This window comes from Taeniopygia guttata, chromosome 2 (assembly GCF_048771995.1).
Source record: "Taeniopygia guttata chromosome 2, bTaeGut7.mat, whole genome shotgun sequence".
In the NCBI taxonomy this organism is placed as follows: Eukaryota; Metazoa; Chordata; class Aves; order Passeriformes; family Estrildidae; genus Taeniopygia; species Taeniopygia guttata.
The window spans coordinates 49,400,458-49,421,789 of record NC_133026.1 but is presented as its reverse complement, the minus strand read 5'-3'; the positions used below and the strand labels follow the sequence as shown (position 1 = coordinate 49,421,789).

The 21,332-nt window shown below is 38.8% G+C and overlaps 1 protein-coding gene across 1 annotated transcript in view; it reads right to left on the bottom strand.

The window, feature by feature from the left end:
- Positions 1–952: 952 nt before the first annotated feature.
- Positions 953–21,332, bottom strand: part of SUSD5 (sushi domain containing 5) — a 41,257-nt gene continuing 20,877 nt past the window's right edge. The window contains exons 3-5 of the mRNA XM_030265278.3: positions 21,055–21,173; positions 12,710–12,898; positions 953–4,382 (exon numbers count right to left, since the gene is read on the bottom strand). Of these exons, the coding sequence (XP_030121138.2) occupies positions 3,103–4,382; positions 12,710–12,898; positions 21,055–21,173 (1,588 nt within the window). The 3' untranslated portion in view covers positions 953–3,102. The remainder of the gene's footprint in view (positions 4,383–12,709; positions 12,899–21,054; positions 21,174–21,332) is intronic.

The following is a 21,332-nucleotide window of genomic DNA, read 5'->3' as shown; positions in this document are numbered from 1 at the left end:
AGGTACAGTAAGCAATAAGGCAGTACAACACAATAACCATATATTACTAGGACAAGCAAAGAGATTGAGGGAATTTCAGCCCGAGAACTTAGCAAACACCTAAAATGCATGAAACCCAGTGTTTCTGTACAAGGGGGAGCAACTTCATTTTGGCTGCATGGGTTTCAACCCCCAAACACTGCCTGTAGCTGTGATGTCACACCCTACAGTGTTGCTTTTCAGCAACACTGAAGTGAAGTGAATTTACAATCTCTGTCCAGACACCATAGCATAAGGTCTGTATGAAATGGGGGCCAAGTTAATAGGTTAACAAAGGAAAGGAGAGGAAAGGGAAATGATATCCCAGTCTTGGCCCCAGTGGGAAAATTCTGACCAGCCTGTTGTAATACATGGTTTCCCTAAAAAGAATGATACATAACTTTTATCACAGAGTACCAGATCAATGGCTGGGTATCACCATCACAAAAGCACTTCTGGTATTCCCCAGCTTCTTTTCCTCTACTAATTTCAACATGCAGCTGGCAGTTTCAGCTTTGATTTCGAATTAATTAATCTCCTACTCTATTTTGACCTTATCATGTTAAGATTTCATATTCATTGTATGATGTGCATATTGTTTGCCATTCCCATTATCTGTGATTAGCCAAGTTTCACACACAACGAAGTCTGAGTCAAATGTATAATTGAAGAGCTGTTTATCTCCATATGTTTATTAGTTTTCCCAAACTCCCTGGTAAATTGAATACTGTGACTACAAACAGATGATGCTGCAAAGGAAGGTAGATGTTCTAAAGCAGAACTGGGCTGGCAGTCTAAGCTAAACACTTTTTAGCTAATATTTTTAATATCAAAGCATTTTCTACAAGAATTATGAAAGTAACAGGCCTATCTTTTCTCCATAGACTTGTGGGCAAACTGGATGATTTGCACAAAAACACGCATAGACACTTCCTTTCCTGGTGTTTTTGTAACTTGAGTTTTATTTAAATACCTCCAAAGCATTATGTTAATATACACTTTCTTCTGGTTCATGAATAATAAGTGTTTCTAAGTCTCAAATAAGAGCCTTGTACAATTTGTGTTTGTAATTATATTTTGAGTCTCATTTTTACACGTTCTTTTCCTGGGACAAATAGAACTGACTTTTCATTTAGAATGATGCTACACAGAACTGTAACACCTACTTGCACCTTTCAGCAAAGCAATATTTTTAATAGATGTTCCTGTTTTTATTTTTCAGCATATTTCCATGGTATTACAGATTATATGTTTTAGTTGAGTTAAAGTCACCATAAGGTTGCTTGGTGTGAAATCCATTGTTGGGTTTTTCTTTTTTATCTGCTTTTAAGAAATAGTTTACAACAGAAATTTTGAGTTATTTCATAGTGTAGAATGCATTAAAAGCATAAAGTCATGCATATGTCAGAGACATATTTACAAATCTGTACAGTTTCTGTTATTTTTATTTACTGTGGCTCTTGCCAGGCAAAAAGATTCAACTCTTACCCCTCTGAGGTCAAATTCTCCAAGATAGCCCATAGCCATTGTCTAAAAGTGCTTTGTTTTGCTTACCAGCCCTGAGATTGATGGCTGCATGTAAGATGGGCCCAATTCTGCACTCCATTTCATAAAGCCTAGCTTGCATGGAGTTAGAGGTGATTACCACTGTGACTCAAGCCAGAGCATGGAAAGAACTCCACCCAGACACCTTTTCTTACTCTTTGACTAAGGCTGAATGGCAGATGAATTTATTTCTGACCTGCAGATTATTCACAGTTGCCAGACTTCCTCGTTCATTCAGAAATGTAAGGAAGACCTCATACTAAGCTCACATGAACTATGCTAAGGGATTCTAGAAAACATGTTCTTCTCTCTTCCTGTTTCTTTTCAGAGCTGTTGGAGATGGAATGTGCTGTTGGAAAAGCCTCAGTGCTTTTACACCAATGTCCAGTCTAGAAGCTGAATTCATTCTATCAACTAGATGCAATTTATTTCTTTCCCAGGTCTGCTTTATCTTTCAAACCACAATAAACAGTGTGCAAAGGGGCTGCCCATCTCCCAGAGCCAATGTCCACCCCTCCAGCCAATGCAAGAGCAAAATGGTGAAAAATCAGTCCTTCCACAGAGTTCACATGGCAAAAGTATTACACATGGCTTCGGTTGCCAGAGGTACTACTGGCTGTGAATTAAAGTTCAGTATCTTGGTCAGTCAACATCATGTCCAGAAAGCAGCTGATTTTATATGGGGTTCCCCTGGGAAGTGCTTTATCAGTGTTTGGCTCTCTAATGAGAGGCTACTCATCATAGCACCTGTATTCAAAGGTGCTCTGACTCCTCTCCTGCTCATGTTCAAGGAAGAATGCCACTTACACTATTCTCTGAATTCCAGGGAAACATCATCATTGCTACAGGAAGATTAGTTATAAGAATGGCATTTCTTCACTAAGGCTAAAAGAACACCTTCCAGAAAAGTAGCGTAATGATCCAATATCTGTGGCTTGTTAAATTCACAACATTGAAGAAAATGACCTTAGTAATCATTGCAATACTATCCATTAAAGTCTGGTAGCAAACAGTTTTTCTTTTTAAGACACATCAGGTAATAATTTGTTATGGTGGTTTATCCTGACCAGCTTGGGCAGGTTCTAAAAAAGGAGCAAACACCAAGTATGTGGTTGCTCTAAAAAAATCCTTTTTCCATTCTTCCCTCCTTTTCCTCTTCAACTGAGAACATTCCAGAGGCCTGACCAGCCTTGCCATTACATTATAACCAGGTAACACAGAAATTAATCAATTAATTTATTATTAATAGGAGCAAAATGTAAAAGCGGAACAAACTGAAGATGTACTACTGAACACACTGTGTCCTGCTGATGTCTCCAAAAGACCCTTGTGATAAAAATGTACAGATTCTTTAGCTCTGAAAAGTTGAATATGCTAGACTTTAATTTCAAAAGGATGAAATCTTTTCTGTCTTCTATGTTCTTCTAGCATTCTTTTTTCTTCTGCTTTCTGCACTGCTGGATTTTAGCATCCATGAGTCAAGTGATTCTTCTAGCATCAGTATGTTTTTTCTTCTGATCTCTGCCAAAAGGCCCCTGGTTAGACTTTCTGCATTTCGATGTGCTGGTGGTGGTAGTGGTGGTAACAGTGATGTTTGGGCTGACACCTTCCATTTAGTTTATAAACAGAATTTTTCTGCTGCCTTTTTTTGAAAAACCACACTGCCAGAACAGCTGCAACCAGTAACAAGCAGAGAAGAATCACTATTACTGCTATGATAGCACCTTTACTGGACTTTGGACAATCCTCTCCCTCACATGGCTCAGAAGTGGGGATAGGCTTTTCTCCAAGGCCCTGGGTGAGATTTTCTTGCTCAGCTAATTCCTGGGAAGCTGTGTCAGTAATGACATCTGGAGCTGGTGCAGTGGTTGCTACTTGTTCTGGGTAGGTGGTTGTGTCTCTTGGTTCTGTGTATGGAGCGTGATCTGAGGGGCTGACAGTCACAGAGGTTTCTGACATGGATGTTTTCAAGCTGCTGATGTCAAATGGCATTGCTGTAGTGGGCTCCTGAGTCACACTTTCCAGAGATGTAGCCAGATGTTCCCACATGGCATCATCATAACCCTTGCTGACATTGAAGTTCTCCAGACCACTCACTGATGTAAGTGGTACCGCTGTGTCTTCAGCCCCCTCATCATCTACCGCTGTTGTTGCTGCCACAATCTGTGTTAGACCTTCCTCTGGAGCTGGGCTGCCATTTCCTGATTTTCTTACTTCCACGTGATTTGGCTGGTCAGTCGTGAGGATGATGTCATCTTCTGTTCCCATCGAACCATCAACTTTATCACCCTCTTCATCATCCTCTACCACCTCTTGTGTTACTGGATATCCATCTAACCACGACTCATCAGTGATGGCAACTGCATCCATCCCTGTCTTTGAATGGCTAGTTGTGAGAATGGGTCCAATGGGGAAATCCTCACTGTCATAAAACATTTTAGCACCAGGTTCATCATAGACTGTCTTCACACCAATGTGGTTATCACCTTCAGAAAACTGTGCTTTAGTGGAATCATCTGTCTCTTTCTCTGGTTCAGGCTCACTGAAAGTTTCTGATGGAAACCAAAACAAGTTTTTTTGGCTGAGGAGTGACACAGGGGACTCAGTTGGTGCCCTGCTTCCTTTTTCAGAAATGTCTGTGTGCTGGGTAACCCCTTTTGTACTTCCAGTTCTTCCTTCCTCTGAAGTTTTACTGAAGGAAAGCTGTATTTGCTCCTCCTCAATTTCCTCTTTGCCATTGCCATGGTCCTTCTCGGCAACAGGTATTGATCTGTCATCGGGAAAGTTATCTTCATAGTCAATGTGTGCCTCGGTTTCATCTAGAAAAATAAAAAAAAAACCCTCATAAGCCAACATTTCATTCTCTGTCAAAGCACTGAGCTCATTTATTTCACGAATGTAAGCAGAAAGGTGCAATGCAAAGTGTGTTCTAGGCAGTATTTTTCATTCTGTGTTATTGTTTATTTGAAAAGGGCATAGTCCTTGAGCTGATACTCAATTTCAAGTTTTGTTTTTTTTTAAATCACAATAGGTGTCAATGCTAACTGCAAATATCTTACCTTTCTAGATTAAAAAATGAATATAAATAACGCACTGTCTGCATTTAGAGGACTGCCTTTACTTATTATTTTCTCAAACCTTTTCTTTCCCTAGTATGACTCTTTGCAAGATTTGAGGAAAAAATTTTATCTTATTCAAGCAAGAAATGTGTGTAGAGAAAAAGATATAGCAAAAATTAATCAATTACAAATTGGTAATTAAAGAAAAATACCCCAGACAAAAATAAAAGTTTTACAGTAACATCATCCCTTTTGAGCCAGATGATTTTAAAGAATTATGTTCAAGTACCTTTTGCTCAAGATATCAAGGCACGTTCTTATCAGTATACTGCTTTTCTTCAATCACCTTGGTGTTACAGTGGTACAATGCCTGGAGCCAGAACAGTATTTTTTTATTCCATAAGAGCACTTCAGAGCTGATGGAGGCAGACTCCACCACCAAGGCTGACACTGAATTCTGCTTGTTTTCATCTGAAGAAAGCAAATGCACCCTGCAAGGCTAGAAAACTCTGTCTCAAACAGTTAAAGCCTAACACCTAGTTAACATGGTAATCCTGTCTGTTGGTAATCAACTCTCAGGCTTCCAGTTTTAAGGAATTAAATGTCACAGAGAAAGGAGAAAAAAAATGAACACAAAACAAAATTGGTAAAAAAACTGAGTGAAAATTACATTTACACTCAGATTCTTTACAAAGCTTGAGTTTAATTTAGAAATACTCAACAGATCTACCACGGATAGCAAAATAGACTTGACTCAAAGCACAAAGCTAAATGTTTGAATTTGAATGGAATAGTGCATTGTACTTATATTTCTTCCAATATTCTAAAGCCTTAGCTCAAAGAAAAATTTTCCAAACTAGACAGGGTGGTTGATTTTCAGTTCACACAAGTTTTACTCCATAGAAAGTTGATGTAATTTCTGAGATTTATGCTGGCATTAAAGGTCTTAAAAAATAGTGCCTTGGGATATGGAAAATAAACTGAATCATGGTGAGAATTTTTCTTTTTAAGAGGGTGTTTAGTCTTTTATGAAGACAGTGAAGCAATAGATCTGGCATGACATGGGAAACAAGAAATTAATAGGAGAACCTGTTTTACAGATCACTGAATTCGTAAACCCTTATCTTTTTTTGCCTTTTTACAGTCAACTGATTTTGAATTACATTTTCATCTGGGGCCCACCTCAATTTCCGCCTGAGTCACATTCTCCTTGGAGACTGCTTTCCAGACTTCTGGCAGAACCCTATTTGGTCTACTCTTAAGAAAGATTAGAAATATTGTCAAACCAGTCTGACCAAAACCACTTAGTGGTGATACAGCTCACACCAGCTCACTTTTTGCCAGAACAGCTTAAGCCAGGTGCCAAAACAGAATGAGCATTAGCAAAAGGTATTTTCCTTGGAATAGCGTCTGGGTCTACCAGAAACCAAAGCAGTTATGTTAAGGAAACCCAAATGTGTGTCCTAAATAGCCTGCAGAGAGTTAATGCCTCTGTGAAAGCTATCATGCTGGAGAGCTGGATGTTCTTAGCAGGTCCTCTCATGTCACAGGAAGTGCCAACAGACCTCTCTCCCTCCTGGTCCCAGTGTTGTCATCTGCTTCTGTTATCCTCTAGATCCTCCCCATCCTCTCCAAAGCAGGAAAAACTTCTGTCTCGTTCAAGGATGATTTAACAGTCAGGGGAATACAACTCTTAGAGTAGAAATCTTCCTGGTAGGACTTTCACTTTTCTAATTAATCCTCAAATCTTTTCCAATAGTATTTCAGACTTTTGCAAATGAATGGAGGATAACTCTGAATACCAAGGCACTTTAGCAACATATTAATGAAGCTCTGCATGGCACTATCCATCACAATGCAGCACTTCTGTTAACTGTCAAACATTAGTCTCACTTTGTCCCTTCTCTTGCTTTCACTCTAGAATTTTTCTATGTGGCTGGCACACTTTTTGCATGGAAATGGTGCGTCAAACTATTTTATCCTCTAATCATCCAGACTCCTGCTAGAAGATGATGTATGGCATGCCTGCTCCACTAAAGTTCAGTGTGTCTGAGCACTCCCTGTAGGGTGTCGGTGGCATGTACATGAACTGGAACATCATAATGTGAGAAGTCACCATTTACCAACTGTTATGGTCATTGCTTTATTTTTTAATTGAATCATCACAACAGTCTGCCTTCATCTCTGTGTCTCTTGTAACCTCTATTTTTGCCACTCATTCACTTTCCACACTACGGTAATACAGCTGAGGCTCAAACGATAATTTTTATGTTGTGGTGAACAGGCACACACATCCCCAAACAAAAATTACATCCACGTGCTTGTGTTGTTTCCTCCAGACCTATTTTTTAGTTAGCAGTATGAATGGGCAGCTAGTATTCATCTCGTTGACTAGTACCTTATGTGTGAGTGGATCATTGGTGAATGCTTAACAACAATAGTAACATGGTTTTTAGAGATTTTGAAGCTCTTTCCCTTCAGTGTTTCTCCTGCCATGTGGTTTGAGCCCTCTAGGAGAAGGTCCTATGGAGGCACATCAGGAACAAGCATGTACTTCTAAGAAAGTGCCAGTCCTAAGTCTATCAGAACATATTAAAGGTTTGTTGAGCCATCAATCGAATCTCCATCAAACATGCTGCCTTTGGGCATGATCCTGCCTGTAGAGAAATGAATTGGTGTTTTCTTAATGCAGGGCTGGGGGAAGAAAAAGCCCATTGTAGTCTAAAGAGATCCTGAGATTGGAGCTCATTATGCACTGCTCGTCACCACATAAGGGAGTCTTGTTCCCTCTCACAATCAGATTGTGGCCCAAGTTGTAAAGCTGCTCAAGCATATTTTCATATCCAATCTCCTGTATTTGTAGAGTTTATAGCAGAGACTATCAACATAACTAATGTTAACTTATGGGATGCCAAAATGAAAGCAACTATTGAGCTCTCTAACCATCAAAGGAAACACAGACGCCCTTACTCTGGAGCTTTGATTTATACGATCCTGGATTGACTTACACAGTAATAATACTCTATTCTTTCTTTCTGGGCCTCAGACCTTCAAATGGGACTTGGACTCAGTGTTTAGTGACTCTGTGTTACCATGACAATCTTTTAAGTCCACCATGGGCTTGATTTTCTGGGAATAGATTGCACCACTTCTGCACTTCTGTTTGCTCACCTCCTCAGCAGTTTCCTGAATTTTAGTGTTGGTACTGAAAAGCAGCAACCAAACTAGATTCAGCTCCACCTCTTATCCAAGAAATTGTAACCATTATTTATACATATTTTTTAAACTTCTAACAATTGATTTTAAAGTGATTGCATCTTTCTTTCTACCTAGACAGGTCTGGTTTTGAGAAGAGCCAGCCCTGAAATTAATTTATCCAAGATCAAAATCTTTCTATATTTGGTCATTGTTACATCTTGACAGTACCATCTTCTGGCAGACTCAAGGATCAGTGAGTTTTAATTCACTGTCTGAGGGATTACTGTGTCTGAAATGAACACTTTACAGCAAGAGATGCTGAAATTACATACTACCAAAGATGTGAAGCTCAGTTAAAAGGTAAAATATTTTTAATTATTAATTAATCCTTCTTGGGAAGCATCCAGTCCTATAGAGCTTTCATCTCATTCAGTTTTTGATCCTAATGTGAAAACAGTAACCAAACATAGAGACGGCAAAAACAAAGAGTCTGGTCTTCCACACCCTAGGACCAGTTTAATTTTTCTTCTAGATAGCATATTGGCATTCAAACTCTATTTTGAGTGTTGCTATTTTGGGCAACCATAAAACGCACTGCATATTTTATGGGTGTATTTTTGGAGTACAGGAAATTGAAACCTGATTCTATATAGACCATCATTATAAATATTTGTACTGTATAAAAACATCTTTAGTCAAAGAATCTCAAAGTAGCTACAGCAAACATTAACAAGACAGCATCTGTCTTTAAGGATGGGAAGGAAAAGAGTATGTAGATTGATTTTCCTAAGATAAGTCATATTTTTGAACTACAGCATTTCAAAGAATTATCAATTTAATTTGGATCAGGCACACAAATTTCTCTCTCATTGACCACAGTATGCTAGGCAGAAATTGTACCTTTTGTCTTTTGCAATAGCTATAAGAAAGAGGATAATCTATGAGAAAGAGGATAATTTTTATTCCAGAGGAAAGCCTGCTAATATAAACAAATAACCCATCAAATTTTTTTCAACTTATTCCATCTGGCAGAATCCATTCATTCCAGATCAATATTTTACATTAATCTAATACAACCCCTCAGTGACAGGCCTGAAAAGGGAACCAAAGTTTGTCATAACAATTGCTTTGACAGGCCACGGACATATTTGTTGCTGATTATATTTGTTGCTGCTTATATTTGTCTGTCACAACTCTTCCTTTGCACTCACAGAATGAACAAATAAAAAAGCATTCTCAAATAAGATCAAAAGCCAGAGACATTTTGTTTGATTCCCCACATTAAAAATAAAAATAAAAAAAAAATAAAAAAATGGTGGTAGCTGGCTGTGCTTACAGACCACATGAACATGAACCAATATAATTCTTGAAAACTCCAGAAGTAATGTTTGAAGTAATGGGAATTGTTGATCCAGGCAGCAAGACTGATAGCTGCAGATTAAGTGGCCAAACTCAGCCAAGTCCTCCTTACACTGACATCAGAAGGATGGTGCTCAACCTGGAAAAGCTGGACTACCTTAGGACACTAGTTGTGTATCCAAGTCATTGGAGAGATTCTTTATATGTGTAGAAGATATGGACACTCCTGCCACAAGCATATAGCTGGAAAAACATAAATAATCCAGGGAAAAGGATAGATACATGACATTGTTCTGAACCAGTCTTAGAGCAGAGATGGAACATGATTTCTCAGCCATCTCATCTACCCTCTCTTTAAGGGAGCAAACCCTAGAGAATGCAGCCTAATGCAGTCCTGCCCTGACCCCCACCACTGCAATGTTGGTATTAATGTTTCTGATATTCAGCTCATGGTTTATTTTGGGAAAAAAAAAAAAACAAACAAACAAATGTCATTTAGCAATTGTCAGTTTAGTCTCTGTGCTTGCAGGACAGCCACAGCATGAAACATGTGCATCTGCTTTCTGACCTTGCTACAATGTTCTTCAGGATATATTTTGTGAAGCAAATGTATTCTCGCCAAGGAAATAAAAATTTAAAAAAAAAAAAAAAGGCAAAATCCATGTATTTTCCTATTTTCTCTTTAAGGTTGGTTTGTTGGGCTGAGTATCCTTGCGTTTTCAGCTAGAACACAGTGCCTTTTTATGACAATGAATTATAGGAAACAGAATAATGTTTTTTCTTAAAAAGCGCATTAATTAAAAATTACTGTCTATTACCTGGTATGCACAATGTACATTATGGCCATTTGTAATGTACCGCTTTCCTAATTTCCATCATACTTTACTGCATCCAGAATCCACTTGAATTTCCATCATACTTTACTGCATCTGAAATCCACTTAATATAAGTCTAAAATTATTTTTTTCAGTTATGCCCATAGCCAGGTTTTGCCATGTATTTTGCATTATGTGCCTATTTGATTATATATGTATTTTTAAAATTTTAATTTGCAAATCTGCTGATTGTATGCTGTACATATCCTAGGTGCATTTATATCCCAGGTGCCAGAATGGACTGTATCTCTTCTTGCTGGATCAAAACAGAGAGGAAAGATGATCACAAAGAGACTTCAAAGAACATTTAACTGCTATATTTAGACACTGTTATGATGGTAGTTCTGTGACTCCATATTTGCTCTGTGTGAGCAACTGGGAATGTAAAGCCAGTCTGATGCTTTTCCACAAACAAGAAAAGCATGCAATTATTGCTTTTTAGTCTGATATTCTGCCTGGACAGCTGGGTATTATAATGGGGCAGTTACCAAGTAGAGCAATGTTACTCAAGGTGTAACATCCACAAATCCCAGCAAGCCTTATGAAACTGGATAAATGTCATCACTCTTCCACAGATGAGATGGAGTAAGCAGCAAAGAGCAGTACAGTGACTCGTCCCTAGTCTCAGAGACACTGCAAGATGTAGGAACAGACCTTATATTTCTCAGTGCTCTGACCAGAGGTTTTTCCCGTGGCCCCCTTTTGTTGGAGTAAGAGCATCGGGACCATTTTGCATTTCCCAGTTGCTCACCCAGCGCAGATGCAGAGCAAGGGCACTGTATCTTCTTACCAGGCTCTAAACATAGCAGTCAAATGTCCACTGAAGTGGCTGCACAAACATCTTTCCATTGATGTCAGCCAGTTAAGACAGAAGTAGTCTAGTATGCCAACAGGAATATAAATTCTCCATTAAGTCCCATCATTAACCTTCATGATAGGGGAAGGCACTCTCTTGCCTCAAAGCACTTGAAAATAAGTCTGTGTGCTGACTTCTGGGTACTTAATAATTGTTCTCCTCTCTCCTATGACCCCAAAATATCAGTCAACTCTAAATCAGGTTCCTTTTAATTAAATTCTCTCTTTTTGTTGTTCTTTTTCACTGGATTCTTACTTTTTTAAAAATAATGAAACCTAGTATCACACATTTTAATCATCTTGTAAAGTCTTCTTTCTTAAAGAATTACGATCAGGAGGATTAAATACATAAATATTACTTGAACAATTACTGTATTTTCTGTCCCATGTACTTAAAGCATTTGAAAAACATTAATCAGAGGAAGCCCTCCAGCATGTTGTCTACATTTCAATAATTTTAAAAATCATGATCCACAATATCACATCTGCTCCCAAGTTTCAGTGTTGAGGTTTGTGATTTTACAGTCATTTACAGCTTTCCTATTTTTTTAAATATTTTCCTCTCCCGTGTGGCCGTGTGAAAGGCTTGGGTAAAACAGGGGAAATAGACTACTTATCCAGAGAAAACAGTGAAACACAGACAACTTAAATGGCCTGATTCTTTCCCTTTCTTATTTTGGTGTAATACAGCCTAATGTCTGCGTGTGAGGAAGATAACATTCCCACTAACCTCAGTAAAGGAAACAGAATTATCAACTTGGTGCAGATTATAGGAGATTCAGACCCACTGGGTTAGTTGAAGTTGTCCCTGCTTATTGTAGGGTTATTGGATCAGATGACCTTAAAGGATCTTTCCAACCCAAACTATTCTATGATCAGATGTAGATACTTATTTTTTCCTTTTTCCTGCCACGTTCTTCCTTTATGTCCTGCATTGTTTTGCATAATCATCTGAACTGCTGTTTGTAAAACAGTTTTACAAGCTGAAACAGTTCAGAAAAACACTGGTGCTTTTATTTGTTGTTTTTTTGTGTGTCTATACCAGTTGGATGGGTCTGAGAATCTGGTTCCCTGGTGCACAGACATGACCTATTTCTACTAAGAGCAAATTTGACCTTTTCTAATGATTATCCACTACCTGATAGTATGTTCATGAGTAAAAGTAACTCCTTGCAAGCCTCTGGTCATTAAGGAATATATAGGTTCTGAAATGGATAGACTAACTCCAGCCCATATAGATAGCTCAGCTACCCAACAGCTGTCCATTCCTTTGGTTAAAATTTATCTGTTTTGCCAGAAACCTTACTTTAAAGATGTGATAGCCTTCTCAAAAAAAAAATACTAAAATGTTCTGATGACCATTCTTAAATACTGGAAAAAATGGTGGGTTTATGCATTGAGCAAGTTAACATGAGAAAGCAGAATTCAGATTATATCCACATCTGAACTCATGGTACTGGTTAACCTATATTTAAACAAGGGAAAAGTTAAGAGATTGCTGTAGAATTTAACTAACACATAAAGGCGGTTTTATTGAACGTTTAAATTAAGGAAATGTCATTTTACAATTTGCTTGGAGGTTTTGTGGTTTGGGTTTTTTTTTTTTTTTGAAAAATCTTTTCTTGAGTCAAGTCATTCGGTAAGAAAATCATCTTTCAGTCTTTTTAATGGTGTAAATATCTGGGCAAATACTCTTGTGTTTGCAGACAAAAGTCCTGGAGTCATGGTGCAAGATAAAAAGTGTTTGCCTATTTATTGGGGCAAATTAAAAAAGTCATACACTTTTTTGGCTGAGCTCACCTTTGACGCAGGCCTGGACCTGGCCGTACCACTCCCCGCAGCTGTCGCAGAGCAGCGTGAACGCCGTCTCCTTGTTGCCCATGACGTAGCCCTGGGCACAGACGTACAGCAGCTCGTCCCCCATTTCAAAGCCAGTGTGGCCGTGCAGGATGGTGTGGGGGAAGGACGGCGGGTCCCCACAGGGCTTGTCTGAAAGGAGAAAAGGGATGACGTTGCAAAGAGTTCACAATAGTCTTTTCTAAGAGCAGTTCTAAGAACAGGGCTATGAGTTTTCCTGAGGATAAACTTACAAATGTTCACAGAAATTGTATATCTCATCTGTTTCACAGAATCACAGAATCATGCCCTTACGTCCTTTAACAACTATTTCAGCTGTAATTGGGAATATATAAATTGGGCTATAACTGTGATGCTGGAACTGTGATGTTATTGATGTCTGACAATTATGCATCTAGAAGGGCTTTGTTTCAAACAAGGGCAGGATGCCAGATCACAACTGTCTCCCCTGCCTAACAAGAGCTTGGGCAGGTTGGGACTGGAACGCAACAACTTGGGCACAGTCATTTTTCTTAACCACAGAAATACTTGTGGAATTGTTTAAGACCGGCACTTTGATCTCTTCTACACTGTAGGAAGCCAGCAGAGGCTGAGCAATGGCCCAGTCCACACTCACAGAAAGAAGAGGTCCAGGTGAGCACCAGACAGTTTTCAGACTATCTCTAATCTTCTAATCCTTCTTAAATCAGGGGTCTTCCCAGATATTCAAATCTCCCTTTTCAGGGTAGAGACACCCTAAAATAAATAGGGACTTGGGCTCATCTGTTTACCCAGGGGTAACATAGCTCTGCTGTCTATGAGTTTTATACCAGAGTATAAAACTCAAAAAGATGTTTGACAGTATTTTTGCTGACAGCATTAGAAGCCAGGAAGAAAAATTACTATGAGATCAAAAGTGGTTTTTGTTGCATTAAAGAAGTGTGGAGAGGAGGAAGGCTGACAGCTGACAGCTGCCACCACCAGTGTAAACTGAATTTTAACTCTCTTTTTCAGGTTTGAATGATCTTGGCCATTTTTAACAATGTTTATCAAGATTTTCTAGAGAATTTTCGAGCATTGTGGATTCTCTTTCCTCAAAGACATTCCTCTCTGACAAGAGCTCTTCATAAGGGGTTTGCCATGTCCCTTTTTCATCCGTATTTTTCATAGTCCTTTTTGGAATAGGTGCCTCTTGGTTACAGAAAAACAAAACAAACAAACAAACAAATATAAGGCAAGAACATGGATTTTACCAAGAAACCCAAGGACAAAGACTGCAGTGTTGGTACAAATTGTTACTTCTATATTCTTTCTCAAACCTGGGAATTTTTTCCAGAACCCTTGTTGATGGTTTTAGAAAAAAACAGCTATTTCTTTTGCCAAAGTCACTGAAAATTCAAAACCTTCTTTTCTTCAGATACAGAATGACCAAAATTAAAAGGCTCATGAGTTCTGGTAATTATATTGGATAAGGGAAACACAGGACTAAGTCTATGTTCTAGTATTGATCTCTCCTGTTGAAATTATTTGCTTTGGTACAAAAACTTGATTGCTTAGCTGGTAAAGCAAAGATGATGTTCCCTGAAAAGACTTTTGTTTGGAAGCTGAAAAGACTCCAAGAATATGTTTCTAGACATGCAGGAGGAGAAACATCTTCAAAGAGCACCCTTGCTATTTTGCTAGTCTACTTTTAGGACATCATCACCGCAAGATCTTGCAAGCAATGGTTTCATTGACACCAGTTTGTGTCCGAGGTTTTCAATGAGCTACAGGCTTGACAGAAAAGCTCTTTCCATCTCCCCTCTGCAAAAACTCAGGCTTTCCTGCTTTTGCCCAGGACGTTCTGCAAAACACTTGTGAGTCTCAGGCTGCAGTTCTTCCCGTCATCTACCCACTTCTGAATCAGGCATAGGCAAATACATGCTTATTTAGAAATATGATGTATTTATTTTGCCAGTTGTTTACCCTGTAGTGAAAGGAAAATCCTATGATAAACATCAACACTCTATGAAAGTTCATTTGGATCAGGCTTTTGGAAATTGTCTGATAGACCTGACTCTTCTCAAATGGGTATGCTGAAAAATATCTACCACTAATATAAGGGACATGCTACTGAAGTCAAACTTTGAAGCCTGTTCTCTGTACTGTACACACACACACACATATATATATATACTGTCTAACACCTTCAGAAGTTAGTGGGAATTATGCATACACACACTGACAGTAAAAACAAGCTTTTGAGGTTGTACAAAGCTCAGTTTATATAGAATCTTATGGAGGTTTGACATCCGAGGAAGTGAGGAGCAGTTAGCAGCTAATGCCTTTCCTGTGAACTGGCCAGATGAATAGAGATTGATGTGGATGAAAGGTATAAAAAAATATTTTATTGCCTCATAGGAAGGCTACAGAGCCTTGCATTTCATGTACTTTATTTATGTAGCTACTTCCATCCTTAAAAATGGGAGCTGTGTATCTGTTCTGAGGGAAGGTTTGATCCCAAGGTTGTATGGAACAATTATACATCAGAGAGTATTCTTATCTACAAAGCCTTGCTTCTTAATCCTGTTGCCAGAGGAAGCAGAAAAGCAACACATTAGTTAACTATGGCAGACATATTCAAAAAGCACATTAAAATCTTCCAGGGAAGAAGAAAGCTAAAGAGATCTTTACAGTAAAATTTGACAACAGACTTGGTAACAGAATTATGAGCTCCTGAAAGAGAGATCTGGCTGATGCATGAACAGAAAGAAAAGCAGAGATTTTTAAGATGTTCATGGACTGACACTGTATGGGGAACTTTTGTCTCTCTCACATGAGACTTTGTAAGGTCATGCCTTTGCTGCAGAACATATTGAGCAACAGCATGGACAAGCATAAGTGAAAGCTGATATACTGCAAAGACAAACTCAAGTTCCTACATCCATTTTGCTGCTGTCCTCTACTACATAAAATGTACAGGAATTTTCCAGGTTACAGCATCTTACGGCTCCTTGTCCTGCTGCAGTCTCAGTTGCTATGACAATTCCTGCTCAGCCTTTTGCCAAACCTGTTCTTTCTGGCACACGTACAGAAGTGACACTGGCACAGCAACTCATCAAACTGAGCCACTTACGGGGACAGGCTTTATGTTTTTGTGTGCAGCCTTTGTACCAGGAGCTGGAAGAGCATGGGCTTGTTTGGAACAACTGTCTGTGCTCAGTGCTGGCATTCAGACCATTTTCTTGCTGGAAGAGAGGAGGCAGATCGGTCACGAAGCGTGACAGAGGGTGTGTTGGCAGCAGCTTGTCATGTAGAGGAACAGTAGTGCTCTTTGTTAAGGTGACCACAGGGGTTGCCTGCAGTGGTGCTGTTGGGTAGATGAGGGCTGGGCTCCTCCATCCATCGGGAGCACTGATTTTTCCCTCATCTATCTTCCCATAAACCTGCATGTTTTCTTGCTACTGGCTAAATAAAAAATTAGCCCAATTCCCGGTTCTCAGTAAAAAAGCTAGATATGCTTGATACTCAAGGGCCATCCAGCACAGCATCAAGCAGGCCCCATGCTCTGCCCATTTATGTCCAAGATCATATCTTAAACCTGAACACTTGGAATTGGTTTCTGGACATCATGACCCATTCAGAATTTTCTACATGTTGACACTGAGGTCAAACACATAACAGGCCTCCATATGTTGATAACTGACCTCCAATAAGAGAGGGTGGATTGAGCTTCAGAGCAAGACAGTGCAGCACAAATATAAGGAAATTAGTTAAAGTTCACTTATGTTAGCAGTAATTTGGCACAGATTGTGTCTTGGAGTGAAAGCCACCACTACAGTCAAGAAAGATCTCAATATACACATGCAGAAATCAGAACAGAATCAACATCTGGTAAATGAATAGGAATAAGTGTCACTGCAAAGATATGGGTGTTGAGCGCAGACGTGTTAGGGCTAGTGGCAGCTCTGGTTACAGACCTCTTAGAACTCAGTAACTATTTTTCACATGTGACTAAAGAGATCTCCTGTAAATTGAGTTAGCACATTCAGTCTTGATTGGCTTTTAGGAACAATATCACCTCAGAATAGTAACTTTAGACCCAGAACACATGTGGAAAGGATTTTGTGACAGGTGATTTCTGGCAAACAGTTGTCACATGTCATTTTAAGAACACAACAATTCTCCTTCCCAGTCCAGATTACACCAGAAGCATCTCCTTTATTTGAACTATAAGCATCCCACTAGTCGTAAAGGTTTGGTGGGGGTTTTTTTGAGATGTCTTGATAAAATACTGTCTACAGAAAGGATAGCCTAAGATCAATGCAAAAAAAAAAAAAATCAACATGAAGAAGATGCAGAGTTCAGCTTCTACATCACCTGACAGAACCAGGAATTTACTGAAGTCTGATTAGCTACAATTGCTGCTTTAACTGTGCACCACACTCTGAAAGCTGACATGAGACATCCACTTTGACATAAAACATCTCCTGTTACAACTGTCCAATTCAGCTAAGTTTTTCCAGAGGGGCCACTGGAATTTTCAGGATGTCATCTTGTCATTAAGAAATTGGAAAATGCAACTCTTAACAGTCAGGCCTGTGAATGAGATGAGTGTGGATGTTTATTTTGCTTCTTGATTGCAAAGACCCTAAAGTATGGAATTTTTCTGTTTGGATGAAAGTACTGAGTATGAAGAATCAAAACTCAGTTATAGCCAATGTAAGTATTGCTTGTAAGCTACCAGTGCTAGGATGCCAACACCTCTTACATCAGACAGGGCTCGTGGGACTTTATTAGTTTAAGTGACATCACCAGAGAAGTGGGAATTACTCTCAGCTATAGGCAAAGCCATGAAAAATAAAGCTGTAGCACTAAAAATTTATATCTACAGCAAAGCATGACAAATACAAAGAAATAATTCAAATATTACACAAAGCAAAATGCAGTTTGATTGCTCTTGTAAAGTACACTTAATAAATTTGCTGTAAAGAATACACTAATTTATTTTTTTTCTTACTGCTGAAAAAGACTCACTGAAATATGTACATAAGCCATCAAGCTTTGATGGATATCTGGAGTCAGCAGTCATGTTTAAAAAAGTTTGATTTGCATTTATGCTGTATTCTAGTACAAGCTGCTGCCTGTTTAGTTTTCCTCTGGTGGCAGCAAATCAAAGCCTTATAGAACAGACCTTATTTGTTGCCTGTAAATAACAGTGGGTCACTGAAAGAAAGAACCAGTAATACCTGGGGGTTAACAAAGAGATCTTTCCTTTGCTGCAATAAAAAAAATAAGAAAGAAAACCAAGAGGATTATATATATGGAATAGAATGGTATGTGTTAGTACAAAAAAATAAGGCAGGAAAAATCAGCTTTCTGGTTTTCTTGCTTTACCTACTTCATACTTTAAGGTATTTTCCTATGAACTCTGGTGGAGATATACACACTGTGTGTCAGATCTAACTTATGCGTGATACTGCATTTTCAGAATTGGCAGAATCTAATATGTTTTTAGATATTTTTTGACACTCAGGGCCTAAAAGGGAAACTTTCTGATCTCAGCAGATCCTGAGCTGGTACGGAGTTGTCTTGCTGACTCTAATGGCTGCATAAAACATGTGCTTATAAGAAGCTGAGAAGACACATTTCTCTGTACTGTGAAAACTGCAGTTATACTCAGCATTCATAAAACATTACAGCTACATCTTTCCTTGTCAAGCAGAACCCTTAGAATCAATTCCCCATAAAAGATAACTCTTAGTCTTAACAATTGCTGTGATTCTTCTGTGTGCACAGATCAAAATCCATTTCAGAAACAAACCAAAAAACTGTCTGTCTCTTCAGGACTTTATTTGCAAAAGCATGATGCTGTAAGCACACCCAGAGCTCTTGCTAGCATCTGACTACTGCCCTAGTGTAGGGGCATGTTGAGATGTGTGGTTAAGGAATTTGACTCCACTCATTTGCATAGTAAAGGTTAATTGAGTAAAGATTAGTTATAAATCAAGGGATAAGAAGTCAATTTGGTTTGTACTGGAAATTTTATGGTGTTTTGAGATGCTTTCTGCACAATCCTAAGAACTGAAGGTAGAGCTGCAAAGAGTTATTAGTGTCAGCTTAGTTTCTGACGTGACTGTTCCCTCTCTGTTTTCAACCTACTAGTCTGTACGAGCCTTTGGTTCTTCTCAGACAAGTCTGACAAAGAAGGAAAGCTGTTATCTGCTAATTATTAGTTGGATGGATATAAAAGAAATTAAAGGGCTTGAAGAAATTAATATACCTCTCAGTGTAAGAAACCTGGCATTTATCACTTTCAGCAGAGCAAAACAACTTGCCTTTTGCACTTAACTACTATATATTACTATATTATAATTGCAAATGTATAGATTAAAAACAATGTCCACTTTTCTAAGACTAAAAAAATATTCATGAAGTTTCAAGCAAGAAACAACTTATTAATCCAAATTTAGATCTGTAGTTATTAGCCACATGTACATAGGATCAGAACAGATATGCTGTGTGTGAGGTTGTGGTGCAGGGTTTACTCTCGCTGCTTCTTACTGGATATTTGCTAAAACTGGAAGTGGCATCCCTGAGGATGTTCTTTCATCAGTCAACAGCTCTGTGCTGGCTTGTGCATTACTGTTGTAATCTTAAGGCTGTTTCCTTTCCAGACATTGCTTTTTTCAGACCAGCTACAAACCAGGCTCTGCCACACAACTTCACTTAGTTCTTTCTGTTCAAACATCGGCTCTGCATCCCAATTTTTTTTATATATTTAAGGAAGAGGGAACCTTAGAGTCATCCAGAAATGTTTCTGTGTGTAAGGGCTACTTGAGTGCATTGGGATGATCATCCTGTTCTGTCATCAGAAAATTCCCTGCCTTCTACAATACAAATTTTTCATAACTTGTATATTCTTTGCAAACTATCTGAATTTCCCTCAGAGTTTAAAGTATGTAGTTTCTGAGTCCCATGTAGTACTCCTTTCCAGCATAGCCTTCTCTGGTTACGTTCTTGTCTGCCCCTTTACTGTGAGCAGTAACTAAACCCCGATCCACAGCTCCTTTTCCGAGATGCTGCATCTCAGATGGAGCAGGTGGGGACACACAGGGGAGTACGAGGGCACAATGGAACAATAGTGGCTAGAGCAATGATTTCAGCATCTCACAGCTGTCCCAACCCACTGCAAGGTTTTTCTCGGGGGTCAGGGGGGGATGGTGACAAAAGAGATTTGAAGGAAGACAATGAGAGAGTTTTGCAAATGTTTACAGGGAGCTTGTCCTATGTGTGAGGAGCAGCATGGAGAAAGCACAAAGGTGCTTGTGTGAGCACATTAGCAACTGGGTGACAGAGTTGGCATCACTCACAGCAGCACGGAGCCTGGAGCTGATATCATAAGGGTTACTTAAGAGGACGGTCAAACTCTGCTAAAATAATTCTTTCTAAAAACAACAATTTGGTATACATCAAATATGCATCACCTATGCCACATTTTGCTTCAACCATATTTTCATCCTGCCACTGACAGTTTATCAGAATGCCCCCTCTGTGATGTGAACTTACTGTTTTTCAGTAAATGTCATCAGCTTATCCCTACTTTTCTTAGAAATCAGATGCAAAAACTCACTGCGGACATCAACAATCTGTTTTGGGGGTTCCCAAATTTCTTTACGCAATCCTGCCTATCGGTAACAATTTACTTTTTGCCTCCAGAATTCATCTTTGTTTGTGGGTTCTGGAACTTAAATATTGAAAAATTAAAGCACCAACATACATTGGAAATAATTTGGTTTTCAGAATCATCTGGGATTTATCAGCGTCCCTAGCAGCCTGGTCTACACTTGTTAAAAAAACACCCAAACCAAGCCAAATCAAAACTAAAATGGAGGCAAATAAGTTATTTGCATACTAATGTTGTATACTGATAGGTATACAACCGGGTGTTGTTTTGCAGCTGCAAACCAGCTTCCTGAGTTACATTCAGCTACAGTGCTGAGTAAGGGACATGCTTCAGCCATCGCCTTTAGATTGGTGCCACGTATATTCCTTTCCATAAAGTATGTTCTGTGAGCACCAAAATGGGTTCTGCCAGATCAGTTGTGCTGTTTGAACTCACTAAACTGCAGCAAAGACAAAAGATAATGCAATTTATTTGCTGCAACCAATGTTTGCAGCAGTTAGCTCTTGCAGAGGGCGATTACTACAAAGACTTTTCCCTTAACATTCCTCTTTCTCTCTCAGCAGCAGAAAAATTGAAGGCAAAACTTTTAATGTTGTAAGACAGTGATGAATCTGTATTATTTCAAAAGTGTATCAGTGCTGACCTTCATCCTTTACACAAAAAGCATCATATTGGTCATTCACAAAGGGATCGGTTTCAATTTTAACATCAATGGCTTTCACGCTCTGCTGTTTGCTGCCCGTCTTTCTGCATATAATTGTCCTAAAATAAAGAAGAAGAAGAAAACAATAATCAGAAATCTTCTGGAGTTGTACATGCAGGTGAAATTTGGAGATTTTTTTATCCGAGTAGTCAGGCTTTAACCTTAACTGTTTCAGTATTGGCAAGTAAAGTAGTAGTGTGGGAAGATCTGTGAAAAAA